At 40.7% G+C, this 22,964-nt stretch overlaps 2 protein-coding genes across 5 annotated transcripts in view; both read left to right on the forward strand.

Moving 5' to 3' along the window:
• Positions 1 to 33: 33 nt before the first annotated feature.
• LOC123979767 (myozenin-2-like) lies at positions 34 to 10,335 on the forward strand. Its single transcript, XM_046063799.1, has 6 exons — positions 34 to 1,926; positions 2,842 to 2,931; positions 3,805 to 3,971; positions 6,173 to 6,302; positions 8,685 to 8,868; positions 9,821 to 10,335. Exons 2-6 carry the CDS (start codon positions 2,850 to 2,852, stop codon positions 10,044 to 10,046), a joined length of 789 nt encoding a protein of 262 aa, XP_045919755.1. The 5' UTR covers positions 34 to 1,926; positions 2,842 to 2,849; the 3' UTR covers positions 10,047 to 10,335.
• A 7,578-nt stretch (positions 10,336 to 17,913) lies between these two features.
• Positions 17,914 to 22,964, forward strand: part of LOC123980573 (inactive ubiquitin carboxyl-terminal hydrolase 53) — a 39,730-nt gene continuing 34,679 nt past the window's right edge. Inside the window, exon 1 of one of the 4 annotated variants that reach the window (XM_046065020.1) lies at positions 17,914 to 18,334. The gene's annotated coding sequence lies outside the window, so the exon portion shown is untranslated. Of the gene's footprint in view, positions 18,447 to 22,964 lie in introns of all 4 variants that reach the window. The other 3 variants (XM_046065018.1, XM_046065021.1, XM_046065019.1) reach the window with 3 other exon arrangements.

Genomic DNA, 22,964 nt, shown 5'->3' on the forward strand with positions numbered 1-22,964 from the left:
TTGCGTGATGTGTTGTCTTGAATAGTCGCTCCCTCCGTATCCAGCTGTGGGAGATGCGAGGGGTTGGTGGGGACACGTTCCCTTGGTGACCACCAGTTACATAATAACAGTGGGTACCCAGTGTATCTGAACCATTAGTGAATCAGAGATAAGGACACAGAGGGAGATGATAAACCGAAATTACTTCCCTACCAATTTAGATTTTGAATATGCTGTGCGGGATTCAAAAGCTATTAAAAGAGTGGCGCTTGATTCAGAGTATGAACAATCATAAAGTGCAACACACATAACTTTAATATTTCACTTTGATTACAGGCATAGTTATCTTTATGCGAGACATTGCAGTATGTCAATGAACTTGCTCCTTTGAACATCATACCTTATGCTTCCCTGCCCCACTGAGTGCTGCAAACTCAACCTGCCTTCCTTAATTTGTCTCTTTTACCAAGTAAAGACATATATAGGAGGTAAATTTAATTTAGCAAGGTCAATTAAAACAGAGTGACTGGATAATAAGGTGAGTGACCCCTGTTAGGGTTTGGTCCCTCCTGTATCACATAATGGCTTTTAAAACAAATAGTATCTGATTGGGCTGCAGGGCCTGAGGGAGCCGTATTCCCATGCTGGATGTCCCTGAATATATTTATTGTTGGCTGTGTACTGCAACTTTGGAGTGCAGATAAATAGAATTGCAGCTGACACAATTTTAGTTTTGATCTTAAAGCTTTGTCAGGGGTTTCTAAGAAGGATTTCATCCCGTTGGTGCTTTACAATTCTTGTAGACTATATTTGCAATGCTGCAAAGTTGCAGCACATTATTAGCCTTTGTGTAGTGTCAGTGGATCACAAACAAGTTGGCTATCATATCATATTCCAAATATGATTATTTCAATTGATTTGAAACTGGATATTATTTAACTAATTATAGTCTATAATTATGGAAATAATACTGGTTGTTACAATATTTTGTTTAAATAAATGAACTAATATTCAAGTCTGTTTGGTTAAGTATGCATTTTTGGCACTACCGCTTGGATTGGCTGAAGCAACACATTTCAAGCATTTACTACTTTTAGCATTTACTACTTTTAGCTGTCTGTCACACCTATTACTTGTGGCAAACTATTTTAACCATTTATCCCATACTTTTATCATTTATCTATTACGTTCAGCTATTTCAATGATTTATCCATTATTTTAAGCTAACCATGTATCACCTGCGGTTTAACTGTTAAACTGTTTATCCTTTTAGCCATGTAAAGCCATTAACTTAGGCTACTTTTAGCCTTTTTATATACAGTCTAAGCTTTTAGCCTATTTCAAACATTTATCTATTAATTGTAGCAATCTATTTCAACTATATGTCCAAACTTTTAGCTAGGCCTACCTATTTCAACCATTTATCCCCTACTTTTAGCTAACTGTTATAACTTAGGCTATCCATTACTTTTAGCTATCTGTTTCAACTGCTTACATTTAGGCTGTCTATATAAACTGTTTATATATTAGTTGAGTTATTTCATCTTTCCACATACGCTGGCAACGGTGAAAGTACCCCTAAGCAGGCTTACCCCTGGCTGGGAATCACCATCCTGAGCTACTGTAAGGACACTAGCAGAGAGAGAGACAGATGGAGGGCCAAGTGAGCAGTAGGCTAGTGTCAGCGCTCTAAATTTAGATTACCCTCTGCTTGTGAACTAAATACCAATGACAACAGATCAACTGACACCCACCCACCCACTCATTCAGCCACTCAGTCAGTTCAGGCTGCAGCCCCCTCCATGACAAGCCCCAGTCCTGGGGAGCGCGAGCACCCACACGGGTCGCACTACCCAGCCTGACCCTCTTGCTTCTCACCTTTCTGACTTCCTACCCCGAGGAGACAGGCACAACTTGAGACTCCCCCCCGAGGGTCCTTTAGGACAGGTAAGCCATCACAAGGGCTCTCCACAGGTGTGCTGTGTAGTTCTAACGTAACACTTTGAATCAAGCATGATTCTCACTACCACCTGCTGTTGTTCCCTCTACATTTCCCTGTCAATCACACAGCTTGCCATGTGCACAGTTGAATTTTAGTTCAGAATTTTCTTTCTTTTTTTTTATTGATATTTTGTCTTATTGCTTGACATTTCTATATAGGGGATATCCTGATTTAACAGCAGGAAGTATTCATGAATCATGTTTAAAACATGTTTATGTTGTTCATTTGGTTAATATGTTTAAAAATGTACATACATAAAACTGATAAGATTCTTAAATTGATTTATTAAAATAAAAATTAAACTTGTCTTTTATCTGCTGAGTCCAAATGATGAAGTGGTATGCATGCCAAATAGACTTCGGCATTTGCTATGAAATGCTCCTTTATTTGTTCCATCATGAAAACCTTGTGAAAAGTGTTTTGGATTGGAAAGGAACATTTGTGTTCACTGGCACCTTGGTGTAAACTTTCCACTGTTCTATTTCATCCAGTGTCTCACATGTTTGCTGTGATAGCACCATGTTCTATATCTGTGTCCTTTCAGCCCACTTGGGTAATTTCAAACATATTGATTCTCAGACCCCTGACACAGCTGGTTGCCATGTCTGAAAAGCATGTGCTTGGCGTTTAACAGCCCAAGGTTATTTAAAGGGATGTGCTAACTTTGCCCTTTTCACTGCCCCAATAAATTCTATCTGCTTCGGTGGGTCTTTGTGCGAAGTGTGGAAGCTTGATGTGGAATAATCAATGGCCAACATGCAGCTGTGCTGTCTTGCTTTTGTGTATCTTTGGACATTGGAACAGGCTGTACTGATGTGTGCTTTCTCCTGTGACTTTTTGCCTCACCCCTGACTCCCCAGGGGCAGCCATGTCACAGTTTTCCACCATGACAACCAGGGAGAGGAAAATGCAGGCAGCAGCAATCTGCAGGGAGGTTCAAGCCCAGGAAGGTAGCTGTATCATTTCCTTTTCACTTTCTGGTCTTCAAATCCCTCTGACCTCTCAGTTTCTCTCTCTTTCTCTTATTACATCCTTTTGTTGCTTCTGTTTCCATCTCACCTTCTCTCATTCTCCTCACATCCTGCTCCTTTCACCCCTCTTCTTTCTCTTTTCATCATACATCGCAACATAGACGCAGATTTGACGCCATAGCTTACAGTAAACATTTCATTCTCAGACATTAACTTTACTGTAAACACCAGCTCACCCTGCCCGACACACACATGCACTGGACACTGCCACATTCACTTAATAGAAAGTATGAGCCCACCATTTGCCAGTGCAGCAGTTGCCAACCCTCCCTTATACGACCCTGACTATAAATAAACAAATGAATACTTTTATGGGCCAAAGTAACTAATCCCTTTGTCGTTGTCCTTTGAACACGCTATTTCAGGATGAGGACAACTATGTGGCTGGGATAGGGAGGGTCTGAAGGCTACTGACAGCTGAAAGATATTCTGGCAAATTATGCACCTCACACTTGGATATAGGCCTGTGACATCTCCATGATCAGCATGCAGTAGCTAGCACGCTGCGCTAACCACAAAACAAGCGCTGGACATGAGTGGATTACGGGGGAAGATAATTCCTCGTTCATCATATTGGCAGGAATACCAAGTCAGCAATCCATGTGGAGGGCTTTTTTTTGCAGCAAGGGTCCCCCCCCCCCCCATGTGTGAATATAATTTGTGCTCCATGAGGTTTGATATGTGGGAGTACGGGAGGAAAAGAAGTTTGTCTTGTCAAAAATCAGATCAATTTACAATTATATATTATATTACACAAGCTCTTTGGTCTTTTGCTTGTCTCCTTGTGTCCAGATATAGAGATGGATCTTGGGAAGAAAATGAGCGTGCCTAAGGACATCATGCTGGACGAGCTGTCTTATGCCTCAAACCGAGGCTCCCGTCTCTTCAAACTACGCCAGAGACGCTCAGAAAAATACACTTTTGAGAGCACACACAATGAAAACAACGTGCAGCTCAATGTAAGCACAAGCGGTGATGCAGTAATCACATGTGAATGAACAAATCTCGTCTTATCAAGTCAATTCTGTCTAAATTGTGTTGTTACAAGAGTACACAGACATTTTGGGAAATATACCAAATCTCTTCCTTACCAAGAGTTAGATAAGAAGTTCAATGCCACTCACAAGTCTGCATGTTAACTACACTCATGGAGCTAAAGCCAGGAGGAGACTGTTAGCTTAGCTTAGAGACTGGGAGCAGGGGGAAAGCAGCTAGCCTGGGCTCTGTTAATTCTCAGCAAGAAAGAGAATTTTCGTATGTCTCCAAATGTCACTGTTTTTTTTTAAAAAAAAGCTCATAAATTAATGGTAGATCGATGTGGATGTCAACTATTAAAAAATCCTTTGATAAAGCACTTATTGTAAGTGTTTCACACTGTCAGAGTGTGTTTTCTTCATGCACAGTCATCCAGTTTCACCACATCTTTTGCCTCCATCATATGAAAAACATACACACAATACTTTACATCCTGGCAAAGCATATGTGGGAAAGATTAAGCACTTGAAGTGTTTATTTGACTCATGCTACAGACATGGAGCGACACAGAATAGTAGTTGTGAAAGTCCACCCAACTGGTCCTAAGTAGCTTTATTAATGTCCCTTTGTGTATGTATGGGCAGTGTGCCAAGTCAGCATTTTCTTTTCCCAGCAGTAGACTGACCTGGTCACACATAAAGCAATTTATGTACCAAAGCTCTCAGTAAAATTGAATCAAGATAAGCTAACTAAGTTTCTCTTTGTTATATCTAATTAATTAGCAGCACTAGTTATATCCTCTTTCATTTAGTTGTGTGGTGGCCTTGTGTACTTTGTATTGCCCTCTTGAAGTCCATGCATAAAATAATTATTATGCTCCAGGGAAGATCCCCCCCCCCCCCCCCTCATCTTTGAAGTGAGAAGAACTGAGATATCTCTGGTTTATTTATTGCTCGAGGCAACGGAGGGGTTTTGTTTCAAGTTGTCAACATTTCCTGAGGAAGTCCTGGAGTAAATCATCATAAATATCTTTCAGAGGGATGAAAGCGGGATGCATGGGCTGCAGCAAATTTTTTCCCAACCCACAAAACAATGTTTATAATGTTATGGAAAAGTGGACCGTTTCTCTGCCTGATTCTGTTTTTGGAAAACATGTAAAAATCAGTCCACATGAAAATATACAACACTGAAAACCGGAAGATTCTGTTTCAATTGGAATCAATAAAGCTGTGGCGCCACAATTTACTGTGCATGCAAATCATTTTTCATTTTAATTCATTAAATCTAAATACGTTGGAAAATGTTAAGACATAGTTGCTTGTTTTTTGCCATCTGTCACAAAGTAACCCAATGTGTCATGAGAGGAACGTGCTGATAAAATAATCTCTTAAGGCCCCCTTCACAGCTTTCGATGCTATTACACAATCTTTCTCAGCGGACTGAGTTTGCTCAGCTGTCATGGAAATGTAGATGTTCAATATTTAATTTTTGTTCGTCACATTTGGGATTATATCACATAAGTGATATACAGATATATAGTGGCTCAAATGAATGTGTGCGAGTTAAAGGTGTGGCTCGTAGTGACAAATGCACAGAGAATTATCACCTGTCTCTTCAATTCCGTTCAGCTCTGCTTTTAAGTCTTGTTCTTGTTTTCGGGCCCGCAGCTTTATTGTTTTGATTCACTCTCAGGCTCTAATTAGAGTCGTCTCCATCTGTAGCAGGCAGCTGTTGATAGTGCAAAGCTTTGATAAACCCACAGTATTCTACCTGCCCAGCACTGAAATGGCAGATATTTTACTCAGAAGTCCTTTAACTGAGCTAACAGGAGAGTTAATATTAGACTTAAATTTGTCTGATTGCCAGAAACACAACTCCAAATGAATATTGCTCCTTATTTGCTGGATGTGCTCAGTGATTAACTTAAAAACTGATTATACGTCAGTGTTACAACTTGTTTCCTTTGCCCCCAAGTGGCCAAAAGATCTGTACATTTCCATGACAACTGGGAAACTCCATCTGCTAAGGAGATGGCCAAAAGCTCCAGAAAATCTGCTAAATGGGCCTTGTTTTGCCAGCTACTTTTCCCAAGCTCAACAAGGAGCTTTCAATCTCTCAAAACAGATAGGAAATTGTTTTTAAATGTTCTTTGAAGCTCAACTCACCTCTTCCATCTTCCTTTTAGAACGCGACGGTTTCTCAAACTGTGAACGGGAACAGCGGTGAGAACAACTTCGGTGTCGCCCAACCACCTAAAGAGCCGTCCGACACACCAGATACAAGAATGGTGCCGAATCCACACAGTATTGCCCCGGGTAGGTGACCCTGGTTATACAATATCCTGGAACACCAGTACATTTCAAGGACCCAAAAAACATTGCAGCGGTGACATAGTGTAGCTAAGGTTGGCTTCGACAAACCAGTTGACCTCTGTCCAACTCAGTGACCGTACTTAGCCTTTGTTTCTGCAGAACAATACTCTGGAGCTACTTTCCATTTGTTACATCACTGATAAAGTCCAGTCCTGAGATGAGTATTTTACCTTAGATTGTCACTGTTATATCCTGCACAGTTTGGGCTTCCTTAACATGTTTGGTATAATTTTGCCATACTAAATGCTCCTCTTTAGTTGAGAAGTTTAAAAAACCCAAAAACGTTTCAGTATATTGAATGTAGTGCACAGCTGATGGGAAATGGTCCTGCTCCTGCTGGACAGACTGTGTGGATGTGATCTCCGCAAAGCACTGGATGTGCCGTGTTTTGATAAGGATTCAACAGTTTTTTGTTGTTTGTCCTCATGCAGGCTTTGATCAAGTAGGAAAACAATTTCTTCTTGCCCGGAATCTGCTGGCCTCAGGCAGAATATGATTACACATTTTTTTCTCCCACTCTCTGCCTGTCTCCTTTCTTTCTTTGTCTTTTTTTCTTCATCCCACTCCTTGGTTTCATGTCTACTCCTGCACATTCCCCCAATTTTTTCTCATTCCCCACCTGTTTTTTTTCTATTTATTTTACCCCTCATTGTTAGTATCAGCTTTGACCATCTTTTTAAAAGAATGTTGAGTTGTGTTTCCTGTTTGCCTCTCGTGCCACAGATACCATCAGCTTTTTTTCACTCACATCCTCCCTCGTGTCTCAATTTTGCCCAGTTGACATAAAACCAATACTGATTTAGGGATGAGTATGTCTACACAGGGGCGGGCTTTTATTTCTGGAGCTCAGGACACCGACCTTCAGTATCTGAATGAAGTCACTCCAGCTGTGGTAGAAATCAGGCCAAAGTGTGTGTTAGGTATCAAACAGTAAGAACTCTTAAAATAGCACACGGATCCATGTTCCATGTGCCTAGCAGCAACATGTCTTAACCAGGCTATAGTGATACACACTCCACGTTCTAGTAGAGCTAAAATAAGACAAAATGGCAGATAATATGCTGAAAGTTTTAGCTAGTCAAATAATAATTCACCATTCATTCATTTTCAAAACAATATAGTGCATAGAGCTGGGTGTGTGGCAGCCCACTAAAATATCAGCTCAGCCAAAATGTCCAACCACTAGAACAATATTCACTGGCCTTAGAAAGTCTCCTGCACAGTGTTTTGTAATAGATTCCCCCCAAAATCTGTAAACTTCCCCACAAGACTGTTTGGTCTCTCCTGCTTCCTCCTCAGGGCAAAACATAAACTCAGGAAGGGGGATTGTTCATTGTGAGAGGTTAGGACGTGACATGACGCCCCCTGTTATGTAATGCCTGAGCTTGCAAGCCCCCCCTGAGTGAAGCGCTGGGTTTGAAGGATAGTGCTTTGGATAGGCCTCTCCCTTCAACACACATAGACTACGAGGGGAGACATACATGCAGGCCTGCACATACACAAACACACAGAAACACGGGGAAGCTGCTCCATGATTTGTTTTGCTGTGAACTTTAAGAAGGGATAAAGAAAAATGTGTGAACAGTATTGCAATGTTGTGCACTCAGACTGATGTTAATGAGTTATATATATATATATATAGATATAGATCTACATAGATATAGATATACTGTTTTTATGGATTGTGTCAAGGTCTCTTTTGTAATTGGACTAATCAATTGAATTGGAATATTTAATCTCTCTTCTCTCACACACAATCTGGTTTGCAAAACAAGCCTTCCAATCAATGTGAAACAACAATGCTGTGGGGAACATGGAGTGACATTTGAGAGAGAGTTATTAAAAAGATTACATTTCACATGTAAAAAACATTTTACACAATGCCAAGTACTTGAAACTTTGACTTTTGAAAGCTCCAAATAGCACCAAGCATTTTTTTACTTCAGTACTGAGAAATCATATGATGAGACATCAGCAAACTGCATGCACTCCTCCTCAAGTTTACACATAACCAGCTGACTAGTTTTTATCGTTTTAGATAAAATGACATCAAAGGGAAGGATCCGCTTTCTTTGGACAGCATGTTTTCTTGTTTCAAATTTGGCTCTTAAGTTTCACTTCATTTCCAACCATTGGGGGAATACCCAACCCCGGCAGCAGAATTGTTTTGGAAAAACAGATTTCAATCGAAAAATACAAATAAATGTGTATAAAAAAATGTTAAATTTAATAAACTGAAAAAAAAGAATGGAGAAACTCTAATGCCTGTTCTTTATTTGACAAAATCTTGTTTACAATCACTGTCTGTGCCGTAAACCCACCCAGGGTACGGTGGTCCTCTGAAAGACATCCCTCCAGAGAAGTTCAACAGTACAGCTGTGCCAAAGTCCTACCACTCACCCTGGGAGCAGGCCATTATCAATGACCCAGCCTTGGCCGACACTCTCCACAATCGCATACCCGAGCCAGAGCCCCGACAAGACCTACCAGGATTCAAAAGTTTCAACAGGTATCATCCACCTTACAGATGGACAGCAAGTCATTCATGAAATAAATTTGCTACAAAATGCTGTGAGCTGTGCCCACTCCGTATCTGTCTGTCTGTTTATTAGTACAGCACTTTACACGATGCAGTATTTTGAATGAGCTGCAGCTAGTGTCATCAAGCTGTCATGCTAGCTTGTTGCTGTCAGTGCTAATTGCTGTAAATGAGTCATGTCAAAAGGATGTGTTCTATATGTTTGCATGTACTTACTTATCGCCTTAAATGGAATATATGTGAGAAATATAGCAACATATAATACTAATTCCTCTCTTAATGGTCTTTAATACTTTTGCATGTTTACTGCTGCTTCTTAACCGACAGAGTTATTTAAATAACTGAAGAAAACCTGAAGTGACTGTGCAAATGCCAAATTTAAAGAAGCAGACTCAAGTATACTGAAATGTGAATATTTGGATGATGGTAAATGTTGTTGACCATGCTATACAGTAGCACAAGTAGAGGAGACTCAGAAAGTCAGAAAATTTACTCACTAAATTTGATTATGTACAGAAATATCTAAAGTTTTCTAGCATTACCCACCATAATCTACTGGTCATACCAGAGGGTGGCTGGAGCAGCAAATCCCTGAGTGGACTGAATTGAGCAAGGGTGGTTTTTTGTTACCTATAAATTCAGATTTTTTTTTTCATAAGACGACAATTGTGAAATTTTGTTGTTAAAAATTGACATAATCTTGCGTACTAATGCTGAGTAAGCAAAACAAGTGCTGCCCTTCATCTAGCTCACAATGTACAAAAATATGCTTCTCACTCTAAGCAGCTATTTCTTAGATTATGTCCCCCGGTCAAACTCTTTACTTGGTTTTAATTAGTTGCATCACTTCAAATGTCACTTCAGTCTCTCTCATTAGCACATGTTGACTACTGTTAAAACACTGTCTCTCTGTCACCTCCAGGGTGGCAACCCCGTTCGGTGGCTTCAGCAAGGCGCCCAGGCCTGCTCCCATCAAGCCCCTCCAGCTGGAACCAGTCCCTGACTACCCTGAGCTCCAAGGGGACACGGCGATAAATCGACCCTCCTTCAACAGATCTGCTACGGGGTGGGTGTCGGTGGGCGGTCCAGTCCCCCTCCATACCGTTTCCCTTGAGCCTGTGCTCATCCCTGAGTCAGAGGACCTTTGAACCCATGAGGTCACACAGAGATGCTGTCTACTTAGTTGCTGCACCATGGTGAGCAGGGCGAGAGAAAGCGTCCTGTTGGGCTTTGATGGTTCAACTTATGCAGCATGTACGGTTTTCTTGGTTCTTTCTTGGTTTTCCAGGGATGTAAGCTATTGCACTGCATGAATTCATCACCCTGTACAGTAGGCTGAGACATTACTGGAATAAATGGAATTTATTGTATATTAATGTGCATAAGAGTATTTTATCCTGCGGATACAAGTTTTTGCTCAATAAAATGGTGAAAGAAGTCCAAGTTATTTTTTCTGTTTTTTATTTTTCATTGCATTTCATTTTCTTCCACTGAAATTGTTGATAAAATGAATACGCCCTTTCAAGATGCTTCTGTTTTTGGACATGGATGCAAATCTGTAACATATTCCCCAACATGGCCCCAGGTGATACTTTCACAGTGAGTTGGTCTGAGCTGCACTGAAGGCTCACTTGAGTGAATGATGCCTCGCCCATGTGTTATAGTGGTTTGCAAACCCATCACTTATCGCATCGTGTGAGACTCCAAAGATACATGTGAGCCACTGTAAAGCAGCCTGAAGGTTACACTGCCTGACAAATCAAATCTGCTTCACTGACATGAGCGGCTTGACTGATGAATCTCTCACCTTTTGGCTATGCCCACTCGAAGGAATGGGATTGATGGGAGAGCTGTTTGATGAGCTGTGCCCCCTCCGGCTATTACTACGGCACTTAACAATTTACAAGTGAAGCACATACAAAGTACAGTGAGTTAACCATGTTTGTATTCTGCTAAAAGAAGAGAAAAGTTAAGTTTTTCATCTTGTCTTGAATTTTGAGTATTTGAGTACTTGTAGACAATAGTCAATTAGTAATATTTTGGTATGGGAATAAACCACAAAGCTGCTTTTTTGCATGCTGCAGCTCATATCATCAACCACATGCTAGCTTGTTTCTTAGAATGAGTCATGTTTGTATGTACTTACTTATCTCCTTAAATCTAATAAGTGTTAGGAACATAACAGCGATTTATAATACAAATGTGTCTCTTAATGGTCTTTAACAGCTTTGCCACTTCTTAACCGACAGAGTTATTTGAATGACTGATGAAAACCTGAAGCAGTGGAGAAGGTTAAATATTTCACAGGCCTTTTCCAGCTCTTTTACTTTTCCATTTACACTATCATGCTCTCTAATCGCTGACCATTCAGTCCATGTGCCACAAGGTTAAAGCCATAAAAGAGCATATCTTCTCATTTCACCTGTGACCACAGATTAAAAGTGCTTTGACCTTTGAGAGCATTAGGTTGCTACTAGTAACTGTGGGTTTGGTGTAAAATGCACATGTCATCAGAGAAGCATGATTTTCCAGGTCAAGTCTGATTGAACTTTTATGTGTGATTGACATGTTAGATTACATGGCATAGTGATATGATGGTGGGTCTGGTTTGCAAACCATGTGATAAACACAATGTTACTTGGGGTTAATGTCAGTTGTGCTTATTATGGGTACGTTTTTAACAATTTCTTATGAGTAAATATCTTTTTTGTTCTTCTGTTCGTTATACAATGACAGTGACATACTTTATATCACCTACATGTCTGAAGAAGGTGATGTGTTTCATTTCATAACTTTGTCTTCTCTGTCTCCAAAAATGAATTAGGAAATGCCTCCCACATTTCCTTCAGCCAGCATGTGACTAAGTCCAGCATCAGCATTCCTCGCCTCTGTCGGAGACCCGTTGGAATGTGCAGCTCCCGGTGCCGCTCCCTTTTTGGGTCCTCTCGCCAACCTCTTCAGGAGAACGGTGTGTACAGCACGCCAACACAGCATCCGACAGCACCAGTAGCTCTGCCAACGACCACAGTAAATATTGAGCAGTGTTTATCAAGGGCAGGCATGAACTCTCTTTGAACTTTGATTGCACCCATTATCAAAATGCAGCAACGGAAATATTATTGGCAGAGACTGAAGCGTAGGCTGGGGGTCGGGGAGTCGGACGATTTGATTATTAGTCTCTAAATGCAACCAGTTTCACCTCAGGCGTGTTTGCCTTGGCATGCTATGGCACAGTAGGCACCGGATACTGGATTGTAGGCTGCGTGGTCGACAGTTTGCTCTGGACAATAGGGTGGGCTGGTAGTTAGGGTGGCTGTCCTATACCAAAAGGGTGAAGTTATTTGCAGCAGTCGACTCATAGTACTTCTGAAACGCTCTGCAGAAGAGCATCGGGGAAAGTGAGGCAATATCATGTTGGAGCGCAAATACTATCATTTTAGAAACTGCTTTTGGAGAGAGAGAAACTGCACACCTGATAGGAATCTAAGACTGGAGTGACCGTTTGTTATGCCACAAAAAACCTGATAAGACAGGAACATACTGTGTTTTTTTGTGTTTAACAGGTGCAAGACATGCAGACGTCAAAAGTGGACTAAATTTCATCCTTCATCCTATGTTTTAGACCCAGCTCAGTCTATAACTGAACAGCTGGCCTTCAGCATCTTTATCAGCAGTTAACAATGGACTCTGCTGCTGTTTTAAAGCAAAAGTCCCTCGGGTTTCCATCTGCACACACAGCACCGACCACTGCAAGTGTGCAGTCTGCTGCTGACACAGACAACTGCTAAAAGGTTGAGTCACATGAAACTTTTTTAAGCAGGCATGGGTCGGGTGAGAAAACAAGTGTGCTGCGAAATAAAAACTGCAAGGCCGTCAAGCTGTACCTAGGAGGGAGACATATGATTCTCTGAGAGGTTTTAACAGACACACTCTCCTACAGTTAGATTTCAGGTGGAGTTTATTTGTTTGTGTTGATTTTCCACCAGACACATTGGAAATCTGGCATTAACCTTGTGATATTGTGTCAAAGTGACCTCCTGACATAGGAAATCCATAAATGGCTGAAAAGCACAGCTAATTGCGTATCAACATTTCAGTCTTGCTCATCTGATGACACGATAGACCTAGCCTGATGAATGTGCGCAGCAGGTGGTCATCCTCGAGGGAAAGTGCAAAGCTCACTGGGATATCTAAAAATATGAGAGAAAATAAAGCATCCCAGGGGTCAGTGGGGTGGCGTCGGGTTGCCGATGAGGTGAGGTGAAGGGGGACGGGGGAACACATTCCGCTACTGAAATGGGGTGAAGTGACGCTTTGGGTTGAACTATGTTTCGCTCTGAGAAAATGTTCAATCCATCAAATGTCAGCAAGGTGTGCATGGGTGGATGCCTGCATGCGCACACGTTCATCCATTAACAATGACCAGGGTGCTTGTTTGTCTGGGTATGTAAGCTTGTGGGGAATATATTGAATTGGAGGGTGCACTAGGTGAATGACAGAATGACTCTCTGATCTTTTGGTAAAAATAAATACGGAAAACGTTTGTTGAGCAGTGTGCACTCATTTTCATCAAGCACAGAGACGTTAACAACACAAACATTCCCCACTGTGGAAGGATGCGCACAGCTAGGCTAGTAATTAGCCTGTTTGGACAAATGAACATTCAAGATTGTGTTCCTGTTTACTTGCAAAAGCCCTCGAGACCAATTACAGTTGTGTTCTCTCTCGCAGTAATCCAGCCTCTGACTTTTACCTCAGGGGGCTCATCTATATTCCTGACTGGTCAATATATGTTAACCTTTCCTTTTTGATTAACAGTCAGTGAAGAATTATTAACTTACAACTGCTAACACAACCAGTAAAGTCAAAGCCAAGTAAACAAACTGTAGCACTCAGACCTTTGGGTGACAAGTAAAATGCTCTTTTCTCATCTAATGTAGCTGGGAAAGAGCAGAAAATAGCTTTAAATGTCCTTAATGTGGTGGTGATAGCCCATTTTTGATGATGTTGCCTGGGAAACAATAATTAATGTGCCTTATCTTAGTCAATGAAGGGTATTACTTTCCCTAACAGACAGCACTGAGGCGATAGCATGCTTTTCCTGTGCGCTGCAGCTACCACGGATACGGCAAATACAGCAGTGAAATATATCACAGTCAATCCTTTGGCTGCACTCCAGACTTAATGTAATGTGGTTGCCAAAAAAATTGTGCTTATGTCATCCACAGTCCTACTCGTGGATTAGAGGGAAAAGGTAAATTAGTACAAATGAATAGAAAGGGTCTTTTCTCCTGGATGGACAAAAACTCTCACTCACTCTCTTAGTGTATGATTATGATTAACACACCCATGCTGGGACATCATGCTGTGTTTGAGGGATTGCTAAGTCATCATGATAGCAAACAAATACCATTCCAGTGAATAACATACGATGTAGACAAGATGCTCAAAGGGGTAATACTTTGTTGTGTCTTGTCAGTGATTCTTGGAACTATGTTTTTCTGCCGGCCCTTATGTTGAATTTGGAAATGGATTGCCAGATGTCACAACCAAGAATACACTGAAAAGTGGTTGAACAAAAAGTCCTCACCAAGAATTGTTGACTTAATTGTTCCTGAGAAACCTAAGGAGTGGTTTCGTTCCCCAAATCTCATCATTAGCAGATTTTAATCCCTGGTTAAATATAGCACGAGTTGCTTCAGAGGCGTTGCCTCCCGTTGCTCCCCATTGTGGCGATCAAGCATGTCTAATCTCTTACGTAAAAACAGGGCATACTGTGTGTGTGTTGCTCATTAGTAGTAACTGAATAGCAACACAACAAATGGTATTCACAGAAAAACACTTCAAACTTAGTTCAGTCCTTTTCGTGTTTTTGCAGAAAGTGACAAAAGTGCGTTTTCATCTAAGTAACCTTTAGGTGACAATCTCCCAGTTTGAACTCACACACATATCTTAACAAATATCCCATATTTGTTTGTTTGTGTATATGTGCATGGTCAGGATGACTTGTGTCCTCATGTTACTTTTCATTAGTACAAGCTCTTCCATTTGAATTATTTGCATTTCCCATGACACCACACACATTCATGCGTGCGTGTACACAAACATGCACAAAAACTAGGGCATTTATAGTTACGTAGGCATTTGACGCTTTCCATTTTGCAATTGTTACTACTACAGCAGATGAAACCAGCAGCACAAGAAGGTGTAGCTTTATTCATTTATATAATAATATATAACAATAGTTACTTACACTGTATAGTCACAGTCCTATCAGTAAATGGTTAAGGAATTGATTCTTGCTTTTTGATTAATCAGATTCATTTAATATATTTAAACCTTGTGTGGTGTATTTTGCATGTGCCCTGAAAGCACGGACTACTACAAAGGTTGTATGGTTTTGGAACTGTTGCCCCACTTTTGCTTTGTGTCTCAGGACTATAGAGTACAGTAAGTATGGATTGAAAAGCCAGACAACAGTGCTAAAAATATCCCACTTCAAATAGCACAGCACATTTGGGGTGAAATGGAATTTAGCTGCCCAGTGACCCAATCAACATCATCAATGAATCTATCTGAAAATAAAAAGCCATTGGCAACCTGGCGGCTGTGTAGTGAGAGGAAAAAGCAAAACAAAACATATCACGTTGAAAGTAAATTTGATTCCTCAAAGCTGGTACAAAGGTTCTTGTTGGTGCTGGTGAAAATGTAAAAAATGGCAATGCAGGTAAAGATAGGACACAGGTTTGTCATTTGAGCTGTGTTTATCCACTGTATTCAGCAGTGGTGAAAAGGTGAAAAGGTTTCTCAAGGTGAAAAGTCAGGGCAATGGCACCAGCTCCCAGCGGGACATCTGCTGTGTACATCGTCTCCTTGCAGAGCTGGCAAAGTCTTGCTAATTAATCTAAATTTACAATGCCCTTCACAATATAATCAAAATTGTGTGGATGGACTCCGTGGTTTGCTGGGCTGTTGAATTTGAGTTTAAGAACATTCAGCAGGTTATCCAGATAATCAAGTACAATACAAGCAAAGTAGTGAACACTTTGATGAAAAAAAAAAACATATCCAATATACAATGAGCCACTATTCTACAGAAGTCATTCAAAGTGCATGTCAGTCAGGCAGCAATGTGTTAGTTCAATGATGCAGTCATTTTTAGACTTTTGGCTCAGAGTAAGGCAGCAATGCTGACAGGGCACATATTGTCAAATTCAGCGGCCGGATTCCAAGCTGTCCACCAAGGTCAGAAAAGAAAAATTTTACATTTGTGGAACTTGTTAAAGACCTGATCTGTTTGAGCTGTCTGATCCATTATTTACAGGGAGTGTAAGATATTCAGTGGCAGCACTTCAAAGCGAGGAGGCCTACAGCCTGGGTGAGAATGTCCAACACCACAAAGTGGGCTCAGAGCATCACACTGATAAGAAAAGACTTTTTTGGGGGTAATCCTGTCCAAAAAGTTAGGAAAACACCCTCCAGAATGGATAGTTAAAGCTCACATCACTCAAACTGATTATTACCACACTCTCAAACGTTTTTATATTTTAAGAGGAAGCATTATATGTCCCTTAAGGAAATATGTGGAGAGGGAAATTGCATTGTCTCCTCAAGGGGCCCTTTCGAGTACTTCCTGGGGAAAGGCTGGACTACGCTGATGCATTGTGACCCCTCACCGCACACTCCATCAATGCTTACAGTTTCCTCAGTCTTAATGAGTGACAGCGCTGATTTCTATTTTTAAAGCAGTTGGCACACTGATTCACAACTGATTCTTTTGGTTTATCTAATTGAGGATACACACTGATGTTGGTGGGTTCATAGACGATGACACAAAGCTCCACTGAAGTGAATTTCCTCCTACAGTATTTAATCAAAATTTAGTGGAAATTCCAAATGAGTTCGTAAAAATGTGTTTTTAAAAAGTCAGTGTGGAATTTGCAAAAGTGACGATCAAGGTGGTACTGAATATGAGAGCTACAAAGAAAGAGGCAGCAGAGGAGTCGACCTTTGTAAATCAGGAAGAGTGCTGATTACAAAAAATACACAAATTCCTCCTTGTGCAATCAGTCATGTTGGCTATATCAAAGTTGTGTTGGGCCACCACAATATACAGTAGGATATATTTAGAACCAGGGATAGCACATGTTAAAATGTTATAACCTACAGTAGAGATGGTTTTTGGAAATAAATGAATTGAACATCAAAAATGTAGTTTATGGCCTCATAATTATGCATCCCATAAAATATGCCCTCTTGTGGAGGCTATCCAAAATACTTCTTTTAATTAATATACATTTCTCCAAAGAAAAATGTGGTCAGCTTGCAGGGGGCCTTGAGCCATGAAACAGGATAGAGCTACACTCAGTAGTCTCTTGCTTCAGAGAAGGGGAGAAAAGCTTTAATTGCACGTATTTCTCATTGCTTTCTTTATATAACAGGATCAGGCAGATGGTGTTTGGGGAACAAGAGCCTTACATCACTTTCCTCTGCTGTCTTCATAATCACCATTATGTGTTATAATTGTCCTCACAATGTTGGGGCATATCCGTGCAGGTAAATGTTTAACACCCCCAAAAGCATGTTTAATCATTGCCCACCACACCACTGCAATGCATACTTCATTTGCAAATGCATGCAGAGATTCTATTGGTAGTTGCTGGCTTTGTCACATTTTTTTCATCACTGCACGCAGGCAAAAAAAGCCAAACAAAATGTATTACCAATAGCCTCGTGCATTTTAAGTGATTTTCCAGTTATTTCTGAAGGGTAAGCTACTTTTAAAAGACATTTTAAAGTATGTATGTGATGCAGTTTTTGCAATAGGAGATGTAAACACAACACTACGCAGCATTGTAGTGGGCAGCAAACTGCAAACCCCTGCACCATGAAGCAACATTAACGAGCCTGCCAGCAGAGTTGGCGCTCTGCAAGTGTTAGAGTGAATGCTTGTGTGTGTGCGTGCGTGCTGTAGATGTGGCAGCGGTGTACAGTAGCATGGCAGACTGCAGTAAATACACAGTTGAAGAGGCGGGGTTTGACATCTCAGCTCTGAAAACATCTCTAATCCAGTATTTCAGGTGCCGAAGTCGAACGAGCGACCATTGCTCACTACCGCCGCGCGTCAGCGAACTGCAGCAGAACCACACGACTCCAGAACCCGGAATATCCTGCAAGTGGACGCAGACGGCTGCCGTGCGAGTTCCCGAGAGCGAAGAAATCCCACAAAAAGCCGGAGAGAGTGAAGTTTCAGCGGCGCGAAAGACAACACTTTGTTTTCCTGCTTGGTGTTTTAGTTTCCAGCGTCTGTTTCTGTCTCGGAGTGACCAGCAACTCCCACCGCGTCTCAGGTCCTCCCCCCGAAACTCAGCCAACACTTCAACTCTTGTGCTCACTGGAGGATACTGCCGCACTTTGGGATATTTTTCTTTCCTAGGTGAGTGGCTCTTTATTTGAGTTTGACACGAGCAGTTCTTCAAACTTCCCTGGTTTGTGTTTTAGCCGCAGTGCGTGGGGCGGAAATGTAGCTTTACCTGCCTGGAACTCAGGTAAGTCGGAAACCAGGTAGGCCTAGCGTTTAGCTTCTTCCAGGCCGTCTACCTTTTGTTGGCACACTTGTCAAATATACAAAATGTGGTGTGTAAAGGTTTAAAACACCAGAAGTCTTGTCATTTCGACATTTTAATTTGTGTACCGTTAACTTATCGTTGGTATTTTTGTTTACAAGTCCAAATCGCATTGTTGCTGACAGCTGGCTATGTGTTGCTTTATCGTTAAATATTTAAAATATGGAGCTACTCTAACGAATATGAGCTCAAGTGACCACTCCTCTCGTATTCAGGTTTAATGTCAACACAACATTTCCTTAGTCTGTGGAAATATGTATTTACTGGCACGTAAATATGCTTTGAATAATTTTATAACGTAAAAAAAAAAAAAGTGCTTTCCTCTATATTTTAGTGTTGTTACCTCCCTGATAAACAAGCACAGCCCAAGCTAACTGCCAAGTCTCCTGTTATGTTTTGGTGTGGGCCGAGAGCGTAATATAATTGCGTAATATTTGCACACCCTGTTCATATTTGGACAAAACATTCGTTTCATTTATAGGAGCTCATTCAAAGCTCATTTGCGGACCCCCATCCTGTGCACCCTGTGAACTGGTTTCTCCCACTTTAATTCATCCCACTGATGAGCTCCCTGATCACCAGACCTCAGGCCCACACATCCCAGAGATGATGAAGCAGTGAGCTCACCAGCCCTGTAAACATCATGCACACTGATGCTTCATGATGATGCATGTGAAACACTTCCTTCAGAATATCGAGGCATGCTGGAGAACCAGTTCTGACAATAGTTCCTCTGTTGCCTCTTTTGTTTGGAAGCATGTGGAGCAAGAGTACTTGGAAAAAGTGTACTTTTCTCAGATGTTCTTGTCTCACTGCAATGTGTTGATCGGCTGCTGATAAAGATTGTGGCAGGTGATTTGCCACTTTTACATTTATTTTTCTGACTAAATATAATACATTATATTTATATAAAGTTGAAGATAGGTAAAATAAAGGGAACAGAATTGTTGGCCATCGTCATCACACTTGATATTTATTGGCAAGCTGCTGTCAAATGGGGGGACATTAAGGAAGCAATCATAAGAGCTCAGAGGAGGATGTTATATTTCAATCCGATTCTATTCTGTATGGGATCCTGGAACTTGTGCTTTTGTTCTTCCTTTTCCTCTGTTGGACGCAGTAAGGAATAATGGGTGACTCAGCGTGGTGTGGGTGACCTGTTCAGTTTCACAGGGTTGAACACGGTGACCGTGTGCTGGAAAGCCGCAAGCCTTTGAGCAGGAAGCCCACACAGGAAACGACCGATGCATTGTTGCCCGAAGGCTTAAACCATGTCTGCAGTCCACAGGGAATTTTACAGTCAAGTTTCACTGTTTATTTTAGGGTTTCAGCGTGCAGGGTCACATTTTTTTTGCTTCTTCTGGTACATACAGGGGGCCACCTGTGCTCAGGCTTTTGTATATTTTCAGACTTGCGTGTGTTTGCCCAGCCCCAACTCAGCCCTTTATTAAAATAAGCAGACTGACTGATTGAAAGCACAGTGCGTGCAATCATAGAACATGAACATGGTGTCGACAGGGAGGAGGAAATGTGGTGAAAAATATTTATGCCCAAATGTGTCAGTACTTTATAAAAAAAAACCTATGAATTTGATGTACTGAGTGGGAGACTCAGCTGTGTGACTTCATTCCTGTGTTAACTGTATGAGTCATACTTCTAAGAAAATTTACATGAGTGCATCGGAAATGGAGAGCTTTTTTTTACTCCAAACATGAATAATGTCAGTAATTGTCCACTTGTTAGCTGACTCTGTGTCCCAGTGAATGATTTTTAATTCAGTGGGCGTAACTCAGCACTTAAGTAAAATTCAGACATGTGCATTGGGCAACAGGAGTAGTGCGGCCTTTGAAATTTCAGTTTGTAACCACAAACACAATATAGTCCGTTACTTTGCTCATCATTTTTTATTCCATTCATTTTGATACTTTTTGTTTGTCCTCCCAAATGTTTGCACAACACCACCCAGGCAATTTTTCAGGTGAAGCTAATGGATCTCAAAGGAGCCGTTTAAGAAATGGTTGCCCATACAATCTGTTTCGCGTAAAAGTTGGTATCTTTAAAAATATTGGTGTTTCTTTGCTACTCCAGTAACTGTCTAGTTTCATTTTAAATACCATCTAATTATGTTGTCAGCCAGCAATTCAAGTTCATGTGTGGTTTAGGTCAAATACTCCTGTGTGGGTTACTTACGTGTAGGCGTGAAAAAGGAGATAGATCTCCCCCCACCCATGCGACACAAAGCATGACTCATCGTACCTCTGAAGTTATTTGTGTAAAGGTAAAATTGACCACTTGAATTTGACTAAAAATAGAGGGGAAAATATGCACAAAACTTTGCTACCTATAGGAGTCAGGGTTCCCCAGAAAGGAAAATCAAGTCATCAACAGTACGCCAGAGTTGAGGACAAACAGGAGGGAACGCGCTCGGTTGTCATGCAGGCGGACAATGTACCAGCTTGACAGAAAGATGTATTGATCTGCATTGAGAAAAAGGTAGACTGTACTGTGACTTTTACTCTCAGAAGTTGTAGAGAGGCTAAAAGTTGTGCTACGGGGCACATTGTGCTTTATCAAGGAAAAGGTGGATTAAAAATTAATTTAAAGGCAGCATGTGACCCATGGGCAATTGTTTGCATTTGGGCTGGTTGAAAGAACGATGATGGTGAGAGAATTATCTGCCTGAAAGTGAACGTGTGAGCTAAACTGTTCCAACAAAAGCCTCTTTAAATACTTTGAAAGCTTCTTCTCTGTTTGTGCTGATCTCAAGATGTGTTTCTGTCGCATCTTGTGTGACTCAATTTACCACAGATTGATTCATAAGCAGCTCGCTGCATTACCATATAAAGGAGATCAATTGAATCATTCTTAATGAGGCCATTCATCAACAGATCGCTAATAGAGAAATGATAGCATCCGACTCCCCACGCCTTCACACCCAAATTACACACACATTACGGACTCCCTTGGCTTGTCAAAGGTGCTGATGCTCAACACACTCTTTGGTTGATTGCGCTAAGATGCTAGAGAGGAAGTCCTAGACTTTGCTTGACAAGTCTGAGCGAGCCTTTGTTTATAAAGGAATACTGGACTTCCTGTACTGGTGCTCCTGGGACAAAAAGTGAAATGACTTCTTTTGTTTGGCTTCTGCTCAGATCTGTACAACATTTTTGGCAAATGTTCAATAATGCAGAGAGAGTGGTGTTTGTTTTGTTTTATACCTGTAAATAGTTACAAATATATCCTAGAATACCACAGTCCTCCTGGCAATAGTTGGGTTTGAAATGATTAAGAATGGCACACATGCACATAGGGCAATTACGTAAAAGGGTAATTAAATAGTTAAGTTTAATAAGTGGTGTAATAACGCTAATATTAGGTTGTTATTGAAACAGCCAGAGTTTCATTTTAAAATGTGTGACTTGTTTTTGCTTTGTTGTAAAATGTCAAAGATGCAGGGTCTGTCTTAATATTATTTTTTTCCTTCAACTAACTTTTGCCAATCAACCCCAGCATTTAGGCCTAGGTTGTAGTAAATAAGGCCACAAAGTACGAAGAGCAGTTTTTTGTACAGACTTTCTGATTAAATAAATTGTATAAAAATTTAATACAATATATACAAGAGCAGCCTCCTCACTAATCAACAGTGAGGAAATAATTTCCACTGGATCATACTATGGACAGAAATATAGCAATCGCAATAAAAATACTTAAAAGTAATTTATAGCACAGAGAGAAATTGTTGCAAACCGGTACAAAAACTCTCCTTTGGTTATAAAACAACTATTAATGAATAATATCAGTAATAAATAAAATATACACTGTATTTTCTACACTGTAGAACTCTCCAGGTCCATCACTGCAACCCCAGAGAACATACAATGTCTCTGTGACTAGTTACAGTAATTGTTCTATAGACTAAATAATAGATTATATTAATGCAAAGTATCCCCACTGGTCTGTGATATGTTTGGTTTAATAAAAGGATGAATATCTTACTTATTGGAGAGTAGTTCCTTATAATGCATACTAACTTTTGGTCACACACACACACACACACACACAGCTTCATTAAGTCCTATTTTCTTCTCTGCACCAACAGCAGAAATAGTGTTGCAGCTAACCGTCAAATGTTATAAATATATTCATTATATTAATGTAGTTTCTTTTTCCTAAGTTAAGCATAAATACTATTTTCACAGACTATGTAATAAATTCCTTTTTCCTGCTAATTCAAGGGATGCTTTTTATGTTCAAGTGGTGTGCTTAGATTCTGTATCTTTTACCTCACTGAATAATACTTTTGGCTGCAGTTTTGACCTAATTTCGTGTTATCTCATATCAAATGCACTGCTCTCGATATGTCAGTGTTGCATGTGATTGAACCTCTTGAGCTCATAACTGAATTGCAAAACCCAGGGTCATCTGAGCCATGTGTTATCC

Source organism: Micropterus dolomieu, linkage group LG12 (genome assembly GCF_021292245.1).
Source record: "Micropterus dolomieu isolate WLL.071019.BEF.003 ecotype Adirondacks linkage group LG12, ASM2129224v1, whole genome shotgun sequence".
In the NCBI taxonomy this organism is placed as follows: domain Eukaryota; kingdom Metazoa; phylum Chordata; class Actinopteri; order Centrarchiformes; family Centrarchidae; genus Micropterus; species Micropterus dolomieu.

What these genes read in the sequence shown, in the direction of transcription:
- LOC123979767 (XM_046063799.1), top strand. Translation starts at nt 2,850, where the DNA reads ATGTCACAGTTTTCCACCATGACAACCAGGGAGAGGAAAATGCAGGCA. An exon ending in GGAGGTTCAAGCCCAGGAAG is followed by an intron (nt 2,932 to 3,804) that starts GTAGCTGTATCA and finishes CCTTGTGTCCAG; the next exon opens with ATATAGAGATGGATCTTGGG. An exon ending in GGATTCAAAAGTTTCAACAG is followed by an intron (nt 8,869 to 9,820) that starts GTATCATCCACC and finishes TGTCACCTCCAG; the next exon opens with GGTGGCAACCCCGTTCGGTG.